Raw genomic sequence first — 18,821 nt, forward strand, 5'->3', positions numbered from 1 at the left:
TGACATAATTGTATAATCTTTTTATTGTTTAAAATGACAACTCTCCCATATTTACCTACTTTACTTCACTACATTAGCTGGTCATGTCCATATCAACTACCTGGGATATAGTGTGGGTGAACAGGAGTCCATACACGGGTCACTTACATTTTTTGGTTGTGTTGCTGCCAGGTTTTCGCAGCAAAAAATTTATTCTTTGTGGGGGAAATAAAAAATAAAAAAAACGCAATTTAGCAACTTTTAAAATTAAAAAATTTCCTACTCTGATTCCTATAACTTTTTTAACTTTCTGTATAAATTGTTGTATGAAATCTAATTATAGCACCATGATCTGTAGTTTTTATCAATCCCACTTTTGCGTATATGTGACTTCTTGATCAATTTTTATTAAATTTTTTCTGGAATGCGAGGTGACCAAAAATCAGCAATTTTGGCCTTTTTTTTTTTTTTGTATGTTTACGCCATTCACCGTACGGGATTAGTAACATTATAATTTAATAGCTCGAGCATTTTCACATGCAGCAATACCAAATACCAAGTTTATTTATTTGTTTTTATTTGTTTTTATCTGCAAAATGGGAAAAGGATAGTTGATAAGATGCCTGACCCCACAATCTCCGTGTTGGTTCCCCAGCGTTCCGAACATTTTGTACAAAACGCTGGGTTTGGGCAGCCGTGGTTGTGATGTCATGCCCCCTCCATTCATGTCTATGGGAGGGGGCGTGGCGTGATGTCAGAACCATGGCTGCTGAAACCTAGCATTCTAAACATATTGTTCAGAATGGCGGGGAGCCAGCACAGAGCTCGCAGGGGGTCCCAGCAGCTGGACCCCCACGATCAGACATCTTATCCCCCATCCTTTAGATAGGGGATAAAATGTCTATGGGCAGAGTACCCATTTAAGTCCTAAAATTTGATGAATAGTACTCATAATAATATTGCATCAGTATGTGTACAATACTTTCACATAGGTAATCAATATGTTTTCTCTTAAAATTAAAATTACTACAAAAATATCATTATTTGATTTGATTTTAGGATTTATTTAAAAAAAAAGAGCTCAATGGTTTTGCTTTATGATCAAATACATACTAACATTAAGTTTAGAATAATTGAATTTGAAATAAGCAGACGTATAAACATTGTACCTTTGTCAGTGATACCAATTCCCTTGACATGCAGTGTTGGTATTTCCACTTGGGCAGCTCTGATGGTATCTTCACTGCTCACACAGGAGATCCTGAAAACACCAAATAAAGTGAAGAGTATTCATAGAAATACTGACATACTTACAATATTGTAGTTTCATTGCACCATGGGGGAAGATTTAATATTATTGTACCCTCTGGGCAGGACACCAGTGCCTCCCCAGTGAAGGGTGTGCTATTTTTGACATGTTACAACAAAATGGATAAAAACAACAACCGATAATTTAACCCCTTAAGGACCAAGCCCATTTTGACGTTAAGGACCAGGCCAATTTTATCTTTGCATTTTTGTTTTTTCCTCCTCGTCTTCTAAAAATCGTAACTCTTTTATATTTTCAACCACAGACTAGTATGAGGGCTTGTTTTTTGCGCAGCCAGTTGTCCTTTGTAATGCCATCACTCATTTTACCATAAAATGTATGGTGCAACCAAAAAAATACTATTTGTGTGGGAAAATTTAAAAGAAAACCGCAATTTAGCAAATTTTGGAAGGTTTCGTTTTCCCGTTGTACAATTTACGGTAAAAATTATATGTTGTCTTTATTCTGTGGGTGAATTAAAATGATACCCATGAGTATATACTTTTCTATTATTGTTGTGCTTAAAAAAAATCGCAAACTTTTTTACCAAATTAGTCTGTATAAAATCCTTCTACTTTGATGACTTATAACTTTTTTCATTTTGCCATATAAGCGGCGGTATGAGGGCTAATTTTTTGTGCCATGATCTGTACTTTTTAATGATACCACATTTGTGTATATAAAACTTTTCAAAATTTTTTTATTATCAAATTTTTTTTAAATGTGACAAAAAATCAGCAATTTTGCGTTTTTTTTTTTTTTTTTTTTACGTTCACGCCGTTCATTGTACGGGATCAATAACATTATATTTTAATAGTTTGGACATTTACACACGCGGCGATACCAAATATGTGTATTAATTATATTTTGTTTTTATACTTTATGGGGGTAAAATGGGAAAAAAGGATATTTTACATTTTTATTGGGGGAGGGGATTTTTCACATTTTTTTAAAACTTTTTTTACTTTCATTTTTACACTTTAATAGTCTCCATAGGGGACTATCTATAGCAATCCTTTGATTGCTAATATTGTTCAGTGCTATGCATAGGGCATAGCACTGATCAGTGTTATCGGTGATCTTCTGCTCTGGTCAGACCAGAGCAGATGACCCCGGGAGACGGCCGGGGCCAGGTGAGGGGACCTCCGGCCGCCATGCTTGATGATCGGATCCCCGCGGCAGCGCTGCGGGCGATCCGATCATCCATTTAAAGTACTGCACTGCCGCAGATGCCGTGATCTGTATCTGAGGGGTTAATGGCGGACATCCACGCGATTGCGGATGTTCGCCATTACCGGCGGGTCCCTGGCTGCTGGTAGCAGCCGGGATCTGCTGCGCAGGACGCGAGCACCGAACAGTGCTCGCCGTCATAGCGACGCATAAATGTACATCATGGTGTGTTAAGTACCACGGCACCATGACGTACATCTACATCCTCACATTGGCCCTGATTTACAAAGAGTGAGTCTTCTTTGTGGGTTTTAATCCCCTCCAATTTATTTCCATGGTATTAACTAAGGTTTCCCTACATTTTGCTTTTTTTACACATGCACTGATCTGTAGGGTTATCCTTAAAGGATAACTTTCACTTGTTTACTCCCGCACTATCCACAGGTACTGGTGGATAGTGCAGGAGACGCTGATTAAAATGAGCCCTACCTTGTCCGGATCTGCGCCGCCGTTCTCCCGCAATTGTAGTTTTATCTGGTGAAATCTTCCTGTAACTGGCACGGCCAGGGCTTCGGCGCTTAACTGGCACTGACGTCAGCGCCGCTTATGAATATTCATCCCCCCTCCCTCCAGTTAGAAGCGGCAAAGAGAGGGAGAACTGGAGGAAGGGGGATGAATATTCATAAGCGGCGCTGACGTCAGTGCCAGTTAAGCGCCCAAGCCCCCCCCCGTGCCAGTTACAGGAAGATTTCACTAGATAATAAAACTACAATTGCGGGAGAATGGCGGTGCAGATCCGGACAAGGTAGGGCTCATTTTAATCAGCGTCTCCCGCACTATCCACCAGTACCTGTGGATAGTGTGGGAGTAAACAAGTGACAGTTTTCCTTTAAGTCAAATCCACCACATTCTCTTGTGGAAACCTTAGTAAATATGTAAATCAGGGCCATTGTCCATTACATTAAAGACAATCAGAAAAGTGATCAGATTGCTGCTTTTATTTTGTAACTTGGGCTAGTAAAATTAAACTTTCTTCTGACTACAGATAAGTACATTTTTGGAAAGTCCTAAAGTTAAGTCCGTATAAATTCAGTCCGAATCAAAAGTGCTCTGACTGCCTTGAATAGCCAGGTGTGTTAGGCTGTTTTCACACTATATAATTTCTCAGTTTTAAAGACCTATTATAATGTTCCGTTAAGGAAACCCTTAAAACCAGACGTTAAACGGTCGTTACAAAATCCCAGTCAAGTCAATGTGATTTTGTGATTAGCTGTTATGATTTAATGCAGTTATGAATAAAGGACGTTATTTAGTGACTGGAGAAAAAACGGTACATGCACTAATTTTCTGCCGTCACAAAATAACGTCTGTTATTCATAACGGCTAATCACAAAATCCCATAGACTTGACTGGGATTTTGTAACGGCCGTATGGGATTTTATAACGGTCGTTTAATAATTAATTATAATAGGTCTTTAAAACTGAGAAATTATATAGTGTGAAAGCAGCCTTAATCTGATGTCTCCTAGGTTTCAGGCTTTATATTTATCCTGTGCAGATAAAGGTTCCCAGCAGAAGTAGCTCAATATGGAACATGCATGGACAATTTAGGAGCTGGGCAGCTGTCATGGGCTTGAATTTTATGCCAAATTGATTCGCTCATCTCGACTGCACTAACTGCTTCCTTTGGTTCTGTTCTCCTATAGGGTATGTTCACACTATGGAACTTCTGCATGCTGAACTGTGTTCCGGACTTCCGCAGTGTGAACCTTTGCATTGGTGTAAATGGGTTTTCCGTGGACCTGTTAACACTGCGGATTTTGGCAGGAGCAGTTCCCCTTTAGTTAGTTAATCACTATGGGGGAGATTTATCAAAACCTGTCCAAAGGAAAAGTTGCCCAGTTGCCCATAGCAACCAATTAGATTGCCTCTTTCATTTTTAACAAGGCCTCTGAAAAATGAAACAAGCAATTTGGCTGGTTGCTATGGGTAACTGGGCCACTTTTCCTCTGGACAGGTTTTGATAAATCTCCCCCTATGTGACTATGTATGAACTGGTTTTGATCACTGGATCAGATTCTTACCATTTAACAAACTTTTTCTGTTTCTGTTGAAGGTCTTCATGCTGAGAAAAAAAATAATGGGCATTATTTAAACGTGCACTGCCAGATCCAAAAAACATTTCATACGTTACTGATGAAAATGAACCTTTGGTAATATGGTTGTTCATTTATATAAATATATATTTATTTAATAAAGAAAACGGCTTCTGAAAATCCCACCACTAGGGGTCCCTATACCTACTGGGACACTAACCAGTCCTGCAGCAGCATCAGGCTTGTACATGAGTCATGGACAAGAGATGACTTATGGACAAGGCTGCATGAGCAGACACACCAATCACCTCCCACCACCACAAGAGAGGGACACGCCCCCTTTTCCCTGAGAGGATTTCTAACACTGTAAGCTAATAAAAAGAAGAATTTTTATAATCAATATAGGTGACAGAGGCAGAAAAATTTGATGTACATGGTCAGTATTAGGTACTTAATAACATATTAATTAAAAAACATTTTGTGGGATCTGACAGATACGCTTTAATATTTAAATATTATATCCGGTTAAAAAGTTCAATAATTATTTTTATCTTAGTTTATCCTCACAACCTGAATAAGCAGAAGCCCCTATCCCCAAACACAAATGTCTTGGCTTTTCTCTTTACAGGGGTAATCCAGTTTCTGATAACATTTCTGATTGTTTGTATGTTGAAAATGAATACCAATATAATTGCAATTCAATAATTAAATTTTGTATTATTCAAAAATAAAAACATGTATTTGATGAAAGCAGTATAGCCCTTTAAGTAACAGTGTTTGGGTTTGTTTTATTTTGTCTAAATGACTAGAACAGCATTATTTATACTGCATTTTTTTTACCATCACCGCTTACTAGTACCAGGGTAATTGCTGAAGATGGCACCAACAAAAAAAAAGTCAAAGGGCCTACTAAAGGTACCCATGAATCTGAGACAAAAGTTTGCCAAATCCACTAACTTTGGCAGGTTTGGCCAACTGTATTAAAGGGGTACTCCAGTGGAAAATATATTTTCTAAGGGGTACTCTGGTGGGAAACTTTTTTTTTTTTTTTTTTTAATCCACTGGTTCCAGAAAGTTAAACAGATTTGTAAATTACTTCTATAAAAAAAATCTTAATCCTTCCAGTACTTATTAGCTGCTGAATACTACAGAGGAAATTCTTTTCTTTTTGGAACACAGTGCTCTCTGCTGAATCACAAGCACAGTGCTCTCTGCTGACATCTCTGATCATTTTAAGAACTTTCCAGAGTAGGAGAAAATCCCCATAGCAAACTTATGCTGCACTGGACAGTTCCTAAAATGGACAGAGATGTCAGCAGAGAGCATGGTGCTCGTGATGTCAGCAGAGAGCACAGTGTTCCAAAAATAAAATAATGTCCTCTGTAGTATTCAGCAGCTAATAAGTACTGGAAGGATTAAGATTCTTTAATAGAAGTAATTTACAAATATGTTTAACTTTCTGGCACCAGGTGATTAAAAAAAAAAAAAAAAGTTTTCCACCAGAGTACCCCTTTAAATCAACTGGTGACAGAAAGTTAAACAGATTTGTAAATTACTTATTTTTAAAAATCCTAATCCTTCCAGTACATATTAGCTGCTGTATACTACAGAGGAAGTTTTTTCTTTTTGAATTTCTTTCCTGTCTGACCACATTGCTCTCTGCTGACACCTCATGTCAGAAACTGTCCAGAGCACTGTGGTCAGACAGAAAAGAAATTCAAAAATAAAAGAACATCCTCTGGAGCATACAGCAGCTGATAAGTACTAGAAGGATTAAGATTTTTAAATAGAAGTAACTTACAATTCTGTTTAACTTTCTGGCTCCAGTTGATAAAAAATTAAGTTTTACACTGGAGTACCCCTTTAAGTGTATGGTGGCCTCTTCACCCTCCCAGACAGACGATGTTGGAGAAGAAATGGGATTTCAAGTGTCTGACTCTGGCTTCAGCTTACCACTCCCCTCTGAATAGAGAACACATAAATGTTCAGTTATGTAGATTGTTTAGGTGTATGAGAAGGTCAGGAGAGATAGCTGTTGACCGAACAAGCTTTGTCCATTAACCATTGAAAGTGTACAGTAATTCTAATTACCTTGATATATCAGAAAGGTATATGTATTTTTCGTTAACATGGTTATCCAGGATTCGAGAAACATAGATGCTTTCTTCCAAAAACAGCATCATATTTCCAGGGGAATGTTTTTGCCCCAGAGATGGTGAGTATATGAAGTTATAAAGTCTCTCCCGCTGCCCTGTAAGTAGTCCTCTGGGCGGGGAGTTATACTTACAGGTCTTATCGCATGGCCAGATTGATGACACCTCTGCGGGCTGTCAATCACACCAAGGGCGGCTACAGCGACAGGATCTGGTCAGTATAGCCCAGGGGACTACCGTATATATTCGAGTATAAGCCGACCCGAGTATAAGCCGAGACCCCTAATTTCAACCCAAAATCCCAGGAAAAGTTATTGACTCGAGTATAAGCCTAGGGTGGGAAATACCTCATCCCCCCCCTGTCATCATCCAGACCCGTCATTAACATCCTCATCATCATCCCCTTGTCATCATCCCACACATCCCCCCTTCATCATCCCCTTATCATCCCACACATCCCCCCTTCATCATCCCCTTATCATCCCACACATCCCCCCTTCATCATCCCCTTGTCATCATCCCACACATCCCCCCTTCATCATCCCCTTATCATCCCGCACATCCCCCCTTCATCATCCCCTTATCATCCCACACATCCCCCCTTCATCATCCCCTTATCATCCCACACCCCCCCCCCTTCATCATCCCCACACCCCCCCTTCATCATCCTCTTCTCATCATTCGCCCTCAGTGGTCTTCAACCTGCGGACCTCCAGAGGTTTCAAAACTACAACTCCCAGCAAGCCCGGGCAGCCATCGGCTGTCCGGGCTTGCTGGGAGTTGTAGTTTTGAAACCTCCGGAGGTCCGCAGGTTGAAGACCACTGCGGCCTTCAACATCATCCAGCCCCCCTCTCACCCCCTTTAGTTCTGAGTACTCACCTCCGCTCGGCGCTGGTCCGGTCCTGCAGGGCTGTCCGGAGAGGAGGTGGTCCGGTGGGGAGGTGGTCCGGGCTGCTATCTTCACTGGGGGCGCCTCTTCTCCGCGCTTCCGGCCCGGAATAGAGCCGTTGCCTTGACAATGACGCAGAATTACGTTGGCAATGAACGCACCTCTGCGTCGTTGTCACGGCAACGTGACTATTCTGAGGCCGGGCCCGAAGCGCTTAGAAGAGGCCTCCCCGGTGAAGATAGCAGCCCGGAACCAGTATCCCACCGGACCACCTCCTCACCGGACAGTCCTGCAGGACCGGACCAGCGCCGAGCGGAGGTGAGTACTCAGAACTAAAGGGGGTGAGAGGGGGCTGGATGATGTTGAAGGCCGCAGTGGTCTTCAACCTGCGGACCTCCGGAGGTTTCAAAACTACAACTCCCAGCAAGCCCGGACAGCCGATGGCTGCCCTGGCTTGCTGGGAGTTGTAGTTTTGAAACCTCTGGAGGTCCGCAGGTTGAAGACCACTGCGGGTGGGGGAGTTCACTCGAGTATAAGCCGAGGGGGGTGTTTTCAGCACGAAAAATCGTGCTGAAAAACTCGGCCTATACTCGAGTATATACGGTACTTAAGGGGTGGAGGAGGTTACTTACAAACTTCATATCCTCACCATCCCTGGGGACTAAAACAGAAGGATAAAGATTTTACCATATAAAACGCTTGACCAGGCGTTACGTATGGTCAAATCTGACGCTTGGTTCCCTTTAATTTCAGTCCCAACAGCAGCTCTTATGAACAGTAGACATTGAAACTGAAATGTTCGTTTATATACAGAAGACTGCTGTCTGCACAGCTGGGGGTATTCCAGCCTGTCTGCAATCGTCTGTAGCAGAGCATTCTGTTGGGAAGTGGTGTCTACTCTACGCTGCCTATATGTTAAGTTACAACATGCCTATAAAATATTCATAATTTAAAGACATATCAAAAGAACAGTGTAGTATATTCTATATAAATTCAAATCTAGTATAATTTATGACTTCAAAAGAACCTGTCATTAGATTTTTCTTTTCCCTGAGCCACCATAGTGTTATACTGCTGGGAAAAGATTTATGAATATGCCCCTGTATGAACTGTCCATTTAGGTATTGTATAGAAATGTATTGTATTGTATAGTAATGCAGCTGTCAGAACCCATGGGGGTTAAACAGTTCTTACAATTTTCACTGTTTTGGTTTGGTTTGGGCTACGCCCAGCTGTCTGGTCTGGTCAGCTGACCTTGATGTGAGCACCTGGTCTGGGCCTATTTAAGCTGGCAGTCTTCTCTCATACCTCGCCTGCGAAAGTGCTCCTACTCCTAGCTAGCGTTTGTATTATATCTTGAATTTCTGGCACATTTGACCCATTGGCTCCACTCTCTGACTCTTCTCCTGTTTCTGTGATTTGGCATATCTGTTATTTCTTTGTACTGACTCGGCGTGTGGACTGTGGCTTATTGTCTATGTATGTTTAGTTATTATTTCTGTTAGTGTGTGATTCCATACAGTGTCCCGACCTCTGTCTGCATTATTGTTTATTTTGTTGATGTTTGACTCCCTGCACTTACTCAGGCAGGGACTTTCATCGTGGTTGTGAACCCGTCGCCTAGGGTGGGTATGCAAGTAGGCAGGGCAAATGGGAGTGGGTGAGTTTAGGGCTTCACTCTCCCCTGCCAAGACGTGACATTTTCACAGGCCCACATACCTGCATTTGCCTTGTACCTGCATTATGGAAGCTATGTCTGCTTTGGTGGAGCAAATGCAGGGCTTGACTCTGCATGCTGGTCTAGGATTTAGCTGAAAGACTTCAGCAATATATGTCTTCTCAGTCTCAATCAGCATTAGTCCAGACCTTGAATCAGAAGTTGCAAGATCAGGAGCAGTGAATTCAGAGCTTGCTAGTCAGAATTCAGGAGCTGTAGTCTGCTCAAACTCAGGTGTCATCTGTTCCTGTTTCTGCTCCTGTGGAGCCACAAGGTAGTCTCCCTGACCGATTTTCTGGTAACAACAAATTATTCAAAACTTTCTATGAGAGCTGCAAATTGTACTTTAGGTTAAGGCCTTACACATCTGGTGCTAAGGACCAGAGAGTGGGTATTATTATGTCTCTTTTGCAAAGGGGTCCCCAAGAATGGGTATTTTCCCTTAATCCCGATACTCCGGAGTTTTCCTCAGAGGACGCCGTATTTGCAGGATTGGGTCTCTTGTACACTGAACCTTGACTGTGCTGCGTAGGCTGAGAGTCAACTGCGTACATTAAAGCAAGGTCGCAGACCAGTAGAGGAGTACTGTGCAGATTTTAGAGAGTAGTGTGTGGCCTTCAACTGGAATACTCCAGCCTTGATTTGTTAGTTCAGACTAGGGTTATCTGACATGCTTGTAACTTATCCCTCTCCTGACACCCTTGACCAAGCCATGACTTTAGCTGTGCGTTTGGATAAATGTTTGCGAGAACGCAAACGGGAGTGTTCTTCATCCTCCTTCTCTCCTTTCCTGCTTGATTCCTCTCCTGTCTCTAAATCTTTTAGAGAGACTGAAAAGAGTAAAGATGATTGTGAGGACACCAATGAGTGGTGTGACACTGAGGATGAGGATACTGATAAAGAAATTGATGATTCATCCGTACCTCGTTACTCTCAGGTTGTGAAGGTCCAGTGGCCCCTCCTAAAAGGGGGAGGGGTATTTCCAGGACCCGTGGGGTTAAACGGTTCTGAAAGTTCTCTCTGTTTTGGTTTGGTTTGGGCTACGCCCAGCTGCCTGGACTGGTCAGCTGACCTTGATGTGAGCACCTGGTCCGGGCCTATTCAAGCTGGCAGTCTGCTCTCATACCTCGCCTGTGAAAGAGCTCCTACTCCTAGCTAGGGTTTGTATTGTATCTTGAATTTCTGGCATATTTGACCCATTGGCTCCACTTTCTGACTCTTCTGTTTCTGTGATTTGACATATCTGTTATCTCTTGGTACTGACTCAGCATGTGGACTTTGGCTTATTGTCTATGTATGTTTAGTTATTATTTCTGTTAGTGTGTATGATTCCATACAGTGTCCCGACCACTGTCTGTATTATTGTTTATTTTGTTGACATTTGACTCCCTGCACTTAGACAGGCAGGGACCGTCACCGTGGATGTGGACCCGTCGCCTAGGGCGGGTATGCAAGTAGGCAGGGCAAGTGGGAGTGGGTGAGTTTAGGGCTTCACTCTTCCCTGCCCAGACATTACAGCAGCTCTCACTATATGGTAATTCATGCTGAATAGATATCAGGAAGATTACTTTTTTAAAGATAGCCATATGCTGCCTGGTCTTCAATCATGCCTTTTTGACAGACATCCCCCAGGGCATGAGCCAATGTAGTATCCAAGGGATTCAAAGATGGCCTGTTATAATGTTAATGGTAATCTATAGGACTGTTCATGAAAGAGGCATTGCCCAGATAACTACTCCTGGGTATGTAGCATATAGCAAAAGTTGTGTTACAACATAATTTTCTACATAATAACAGTTTACACAGGGACATGTTTATAAGGATATTTCCTCCAGTATATTGTTATAGTGCTGGATTAGGGTCTTCAAGTGACAGATTTCCTTTAGGTAGAATTATGTTTTCTTGTCCCTATCAAAGAGGACCTGTAATCACCTTGAAAATATTGAGTTTTTTCCATCATTAGAAAGTTTAGGGATCCCTAAGCCCTCCAATTTAAATAAAGCCCCCACCTCTCTGACGGATGGTTGAATTCACCAGAGGAACTATAAACCCCTATATCTCAGGGACTGTAAAAACGTATGTGATGACGTGAAAGATTGGAGTAAGAAAAAATTGTATGGGGAACTTGAATGGAAATAGGTGATCCAAACACTTTGTGCCACATAATAAAAAAAAATCTGTAATATCCAAAGGAGACTCTATTTGGCAAATTTTGTCAAATAGTTTGTGAATACATAAATATTTTTCTACATAACATCAGTAAATCTGCTATAAGTCTTTTCTTTTTATGAGTCTGCCCAACAAGTACTAATTTATTCATGCAAAATCATTTAAGCTTAGTTCCTTCAGCACTCAAGCCACTGTCATAGAGTATGTCATCATTTACAAGAAGAACAGTGCAGTATCAAGTGCTAGTATTCTCTTCACAAGAACAGACACTAAAAAGAGGGACCCAACAGATTCCTTTACATGCCAGTGGGGTCTATCAGGTGCTGTTGGCGCTGGTTGTGTGGTGGATCTGGTAGTTCATTATTTCAGCTTTTGTTTTCTTATGACAGAACTCAAAACCAGAAATGGAGATGTGAACAAAGCCTTAAAAATCTTCCTGTTTATATTACTATTAGGTTTCTTTCCCATTTGAAGGATCAATGCAGATTCTATCAGATTTGATGGGTAGAATACCACAGTGGTGTATCCGTACTCTAAAGGTGAAAAGTAACACTCAATATACCATTATTCCGTATGAATATCTTGTTTATAAACATAGAAAGTGTGATGCAAAATGTGAGAAGGTGTGTGTGTGTGGGGGGGGGGGGGGGGGGGGCTTGGTGTAGATCTTCACTTTCTAATAATACTCTGAGTAGGTTTTTGCATCTCCCAGGTGCTCTGATACCTGCTCGCCAATTTATTCGTTGTATGTGGTTTGGGTTGCTCTTTGTACTCTTCCACAACTTAAATATGCTGCAATTTCTTCTCATTATCATTCATACATGTTTTGAAAGTATCACTTCTCGGCCTTTTGGCTAAAATCAAGTGTAGTATCTGTTCTTATCAGTGATCTAGTCTCTCCCACTGATGTAGGATTGATACTGCATGGAGGAGGCAGGTGTACCAGGGCATTCCGGGGCTGGTTCTGATGAATCAGCTCAACGGCTGCCCAGATGTGACCTGTTCCATCAGGGTCTTGCCATGAGGCTGGGATGGTCTAGAGCAAGATACTTTAGTGCCCTGGGAGTGCTGACCCCGAGTTGTCGAAACTCACTGGGTGTACTGGCTCACTGAGTTGAAGCACTGGCCCCATGATCTCTTCCCCTTGTGGCACTCACCTCTTGATTCCTGGTCTTCTGGCTAGGATCAGAGATTTTTTTTTTTGATTCGGACGGATGTCCGGGCAGTAGATCCGGCTAGGATCAGAGATTTTTTTTTTGATTCGGAAGGATGTCCGGGCACATTCACTTATTTATTTCTTTTTGTCCCTTAGTAGCTTTGGCGGTACCTTTTGGTCCGGAGGCGAAGGGTAAGGTTTTTTTGAGGGGCCTCTCACCTATCGGAGAAGGACACGTTTTGCACGTTTTCTTGTGATTTGAGAGCACGTTCCTGGGCTCTTAGCAAAAAAAAAAAAAATGTCTTGAAAGTATAATGCTTGTCAATACTCATGTAGACAGAGAGAAAGCTCCAGCTCACCCCGCCCGGACACTCGAAGCAGCGGATCCACGACACCGGACTGTGTCGGCCACAAGCGAATACAGAAAAGAAGAGATGTTCCGGCTCTGTATGACTTAGTATGACTTAGTATGACTAAGAGCGCAGTGTTTGGCGCTTGAAACACGTTACTTTTATACATGTTTTCCTGTGGTGGGTGCCAATAAATTCGAGTTTTTACCTGCAGAGCCGGATCATCTCTTCTTTTCTGTTGTCAATACTCATGTTATATATGATGCATATATGTACTTCTATGCATCTATGGTAAAATATATGTTAAAAAAAGAGTTTAAAAAAAAAAGAAGCATTTAACACTCTGGTGCATTAATATGAAATATTGTATACATGTTATTACTCACTTGCAGAAAGCACACCTTTATTTTCTCCTCAAGCTTGTCAATGTGACTGAGGGCCTTGTTAACACATGGTAATGGTGTATTTACCAGCTCACAACTACGTCTTCTTAGAGTATCTGTAGAGGCCATACTGGTATTTGTACCTTAAAATAAAATGTGATTGTTAATTAGATAACTTTTGTGGACAATACTGAATATAATATATATGAACATAATATATTGTGTATTGTATAATATTTCTGCTTCACTTTTATATAAAACTCATGATGTACAGAATTATATTGCATTATTTAAAATGCTAAATATTTTTTCAAATAGATTTGTGCACATTCCTTACCTTTCGCAGTGATGTCCAGCCTCGGCTGGTGATAGGCTGAGCGCACTGTCATGGAAGGAGCTCGGGCCCCGCCTTCTCCCTGCTGCCCGGGGTCCTTACATTAAAGTGCGCTCAGCCTATCACCAGCCGAGGAGGGACATCGCTGCAGCAGGCAATACACTGACTGCAGTGTGACGTTCTGAGCCTAAGAAGCCAGCAGCCAGCCGCACTGGAGGAACGGGGCGCCAATATCGGCGGAATGGGGGGAGCGTAGGAAGGTGAGTTAAAGTCTGTTTGTTTTGTTTTTGCAGCCTGGGCACAAGGAAAGGTGAAAGTTTTGCGCCAGATTTCTCCTTTAAGAGCACAGTGCTAAACACATGCTATGTACCCCCCTATATTCTTCAGATTAGTGAGGATTCCAGAGGTCAACCTCCCCAATCATCATAAAGTGATAGAACATTCTACTCTCCTCTAAAAAACAAATAAAAGCATTTCTGCTTATCCTGTATCAATATCTCAAATAAAACAAATGGCTAGGTATAATAAACCAATATAATTGCCTACTACTAGACTAAAGTCTATCCAAAAATAATTTGAAGAGACCGGGTGACAGAGCAGAGACATGTAACGCACCCGCTCTGTTTCCCAGCAATGTATTTTCAGTGTTTTTATGCAAAACCCAATACAGAATGTATATTTGTTTAAAAGAGTTTACAGATACACTGTTAGACATGAGAAGTTTTATGACTCTGAAATAAGCTTATGTGTAAAAGATAGTACAGTGTATATTATGAGTCCAATGAAAATCCTATTAAATAAAATGAGCTCTTAGGGTAAGAATGTGCTTACCAAGGTGTGCTAAATATGTGAAATTCACAAGTGCATAGGCCTCCTGGTCAGACCAATTTCTGACAACACAGAAAATTTAGCAGAGGTCCTTACAAGCGTATCGAACGTCTGCACTTGTGGTTATAACGTGATGTACAATTTCCTCTGCTGTGATGTTCCATTAGGTTATGAACACATGAATGCATGCAAAATATTTTCCACTTTGAAAGTGGATTTATGTGAACTGAATTTAAATTGAATCTGAGCATAAAGGATCAGCATATGGTAATAAAATAATATGTATTCAATGCCTCAGGATCCACTTTGTGACAGATTAGTGAGAGCTATGCTATTTGCCAGCAGAGGTTAAGTAAAATCCCCCACACCGATGTGAATGGCACCAGGAACCGTATATAGATTAATTGAACATTGAAGGAATTTATCTTGAATTTCCAGGCTCCCGGGACCACTCAGGACATTTCATGTTAATTGTTTCAGATTAATTACTTTACCATTTTTTTTCTATAAATCTACAGTGACATTTTGCAATGAAAAGTATGTTACAATTTTAGAAGTATTTAAAGAGATAGACCCTTTACATTAAATGGTATATTAACAGCTGGTGTCAAGTTAGGAGCCATAGTAAGTTAAAGGGGTTATCCCTCCAAAGAGCAGCACCCGCATTCTATGGGTCTCCAGTATCGGAAAGCTCTTTGTTTCTGGGAATCGGGACGTGACATCACGCCCCCTCCCATAGACATGAATGGAAGGGGTGTGGTGTGATGTCATGAGGGGACATGGCAGGGAAACAAAGAGCTTTCAGAGACTGGACACGCAGCCCCGCATAGAATAAGGGTGCTGCACCAAGATTGTGGGGGGCGCCAGCTTCGGTCCCCCAACGATCAGGGATAAGATGTCTTTGCCCGGATAACCCCTTGAAGTAAAATAGCTTGCTCCTTGATTAGCTAAATGGGATCTCTTGATCATTGCAAGTGCACCAGTCTTGTATAGTAGATACTAGGGATCGACCGATTATCGGTTTGGCCGATATTATCGGCCGATAATAGCGATTTTGGACATTATCGGTATCTGCAATTACCTTGCCGATATGCCGATAATACCCCGCCCCCCGCCGACTGCTGCCGCTTTCTGTGTTCATGACTACTCCGCTTGTGACGTGACTACACTCCTGTGCCGTCAGCCTACTGACCTTGCTACATCCTGACTATGCTTCTGTACTGCCTGTCCTGCATTCCTGACAGCCTTTCTATGTGTCATCTCTCCTGAGTCAAGTTACATCTAGCAGCCTGTGTGGTCAAGTCGTGACAGGGGTAGCGACCTGCATGCCGCCTGCCGCAGTAAGACCATCTCGCTTTGCGGCGGGCTCTGGTGAAAACCAGCGGCACCTTAGACTCTGCTCCCTGGTACAGCTCACGTCATCTTCCACACAGGTCCAGAGGATCCACTATCACCTGCCATAACAGTAAGATCCGGTCATGGATACCGCTGGGGTGCCTCTGCCAGATGTTACGGATCTTTTCACCATCGTGGCTTAATAGTCGCAGCAGTTAGCTCACCAACAACTGAATCAATTGTCTGCTTTGATGCAACAGCTTCTTGCCGCCCAACAGCAGCCGCAACCTGCTCCTGTGTCTCCTCCTGTACCTGCAGCTCCTTCCGGATCCAAGCTTCATTTATCCTTGCCCACAAAGTATGAAGGGGATCCTAAGTTGTGTAGAGGCTTTGTGACTTAGTGCTCTATGCATTTGGAGCTCATGGCGGATCAGTTTCCTACAGAGCGAGCTAATGTGGCCTTTGTGGTCAGTTCATTGTCCGGTAAAGCCCTGGCCGGGTACTCCCCTCTGGGATTATAATGATCCAGTGTCTTCAAACCTGCAGGCCTATCTCTCAGAATTCCGCAATGTCTTTGAAGAACCCGCATGGGCGTCCTTGACCGAGAGAGCACTTCTGAACCTCAGTCAAGGGTATTCCTCTGTTGGTGACTAAGCGGTTCAATTCCGCACTCTTGCCTCTGAATTGGCTTGTAACCATGAGGTCTTGTGACTGTCTAGTAGAATCAAGGATGCTCTCGCTGTTCATGATAATCTATCTTCCCTGAGTGAGCTTATCCATTTGGCCACTCGAATTGATGTGCATTTTGCCGAGAGGCATGAGGAACTTCATTTGGAAAGAGAACCTATTCGAACACGGGGATTTCCTCATTTGGCACCAGTGTTCCAACATAGAGCTTTACCATCTCCTTTGACTCCTGTTGAAGAGGCAATGCAGGAGGATCTGTCTCGCTTAACGCAGCAGGAAAGATCCCGTCGACGCAATGAGAATTTGTGCCTATGTTGTGCTAGTCCGGAGCACTTTCTCAAAGACAGTTCTATACATCATCAGCATCCGGGAAACGCTTGCACCTAGGACACATGGGAGAGGTGTCCCTGGGGGTGAATACTACCTCTCCTCGTTTGACCATGCCGGTTGTAGTTTATACTCCAGCCAAGAAATCTTTCTCCGCTTCTGCCTTTTTGGACTCTGGTTCCGCTGGTGATTTTATTGATGCTTCCCTGGTCCATAAAGATCATCTCCCAGTGACTCAGCATCCTAAGCCTTATATTTTGAACTGTATGGTGCTATTCCGCACTGAACCTCTCATTATGCAAGTGGGTGTGTTACATAAGGAAAATATTGAGTTCTACATGCTTCCTAATTGTACTTTGGAGCTTCTTCTCGGTCTACCTTGGCTTCCCTGCTGGGGACCTTTTTGCCAAAATCACTGTCTTGTGTCTACCCAGCCAAAGTCTGTCTCTTCGCTCTCTTCTATGCCGGGTCTGCCTCTTCCTTATCAAGACTATTCTGATGTATTCAGTGAAAAGCAGGCTGAGACTCTTCCACCACATTGTCCCTATGACTGTCCTAATGACCTACAGCCTGGGACTACTCCTCCTCGGGGAAGAATTTATCCTTTGTCTGTTCCAGAGACACAAGCTATGGCAAAATACATTCAAGAGAATCTCCAAACGGGCTTTATTCGTAAGTCCACCTCTCCTGCTGGAGCTGATTTCTTCTTTGTCAGGAAGAAGGACGGTTCTTTTCGTCCTTGTATTGACTACTGGGGATTAACCTTTTAAGGATGCCGGGCGTATGCATACGACCTGCATCCCGAGTCCTTAAGGACGTGGGGCGTATGCATACGCCCGTGGGAATTCCGGTCCCCGCCGCTAGCCGGTTGGGGACCGGACCGGGATGCCTGCTGAAATCATTCAGCAGGCATCCGGACACATCGCCGAAAATCGGCGATCGCTGAAAATCTCATTTAAATTCAGACATGCGATTTTCTGCTATTTCGGGCTGATCGGGTCTCTGGTGACCCGATCACCCAGAAAATAGGGATGATCGGAGCTGTCAATGACAGCCCTGATCATCCTGAGGGATAGGAGCGAGGACAACCGCCCGTTCTGCCCACCCCTGGATGTCGAGGGGAACGCGGGGAGAAGATGGAGGCCGATACCTGGAGGAGAAGATGCCTGGGGACCCCCGATCGTAGCTGGAGACTGCTGGATCCTGGCTCAGGTAGGGAAACTATGGTGGGGGGGGGGGGGAAACGAAAGTCAAAGTAAAACGATCTTTACTGTGGCAACCACTAGGAAGGCCAAACTGCAATTCCCAGCATGCCCAGACAGCCAAAGGCTGTCTGGGCATGCTGGGAGTTGTAGTTTTGCAACATCTGGAGGGTCACAGTTTGGAGACCACTGTTACAGTGGTGCCCAAACGGTAGCCCTCCAGATGTTGCCAAACTACAACTCTCAGCATGCCTAAACTTCCCAGGCATGCTGGGAGTTGTAGTTCTGTAACATCTGTCCCTTCAGACTTTGCAATTTTCATGCCATTTTTGAAAATCTCTGCTCTACTTTGAAGCCCTTTAATTTTTTCAAAATGCAAAAATATGTCCATTTTATGATGCCAACATAAAGTCAACATGTTGTATATTTATCGGGGTATACCACGCACCGGCCTATAACACGCACCCTCATTTTACCAAGGATATTTGGGTAAAAAAAGTTTTTTACCCAAATATCCATGGTAAAATGAGGGTGCGTGTGTGTGCGTGTATACCCCGATATACCCCCAGGAAAGGCAGGGGGAGAGAGGCCGTCGCTCCCCGCTTCTCTCCCCCTGCCTTTCCTGGGGTCTAGAGCGCTGCTGTCGGCCCTTTTTAACCCCTGGTTATCGGCGCCGCTGCCCGTTCTGTCCCCCTGACTATCGGTGCCGGCGCCGACAGCTAGGGGGAGAGAAGGG

The 18,821-nt window shown here is 43.0% G+C and overlaps 1 protein-coding gene and 1 pseudogene across 10 annotated transcripts in view; one reads left to right on the forward strand and one right to left on the reverse strand.

Moving 5' to 3' along the window:
• The window catches only part of CCDC178 (coiled-coil domain containing 178), a 372,333-nt gene that overhangs the window by 322,301 nt on the left and 31,211 nt on the right, over positions 1 to 18,821 (reverse strand). For all 10 annotated transcript variants that reach the window (XM_056521798.1, XM_056521799.1, XM_056521800.1 and 7 more), the window contains exons 2-4: positions 13,376 to 13,515; positions 4,543 to 4,583; positions 1,149 to 1,240 (exon numbers count right to left, since the gene is read on the reverse strand). In XM_056521798.1, the coding sequence (XP_056377773.1) occupies positions 1,149 to 1,240; positions 4,543 to 4,583; positions 13,376 to 13,515 (273 nt within the window). The remainder of the gene's footprint in view (positions 1 to 1,148; positions 1,241 to 4,542; positions 4,584 to 13,375; positions 13,516 to 18,821) is intronic.
• LOC130274664 (U2 spliceosomal RNA) lies at positions 12,318 to 12,409 on the forward strand (annotated as a pseudogene).

Source organism: Hyla sarda, chromosome 5 (assembly GCF_029499605.1).
Source record: "Hyla sarda isolate aHylSar1 chromosome 5, aHylSar1.hap1, whole genome shotgun sequence".
Taxonomy (NCBI): domain Eukaryota; kingdom Metazoa; phylum Chordata; class Amphibia; order Anura; family Hylidae; genus Hyla; species Hyla sarda.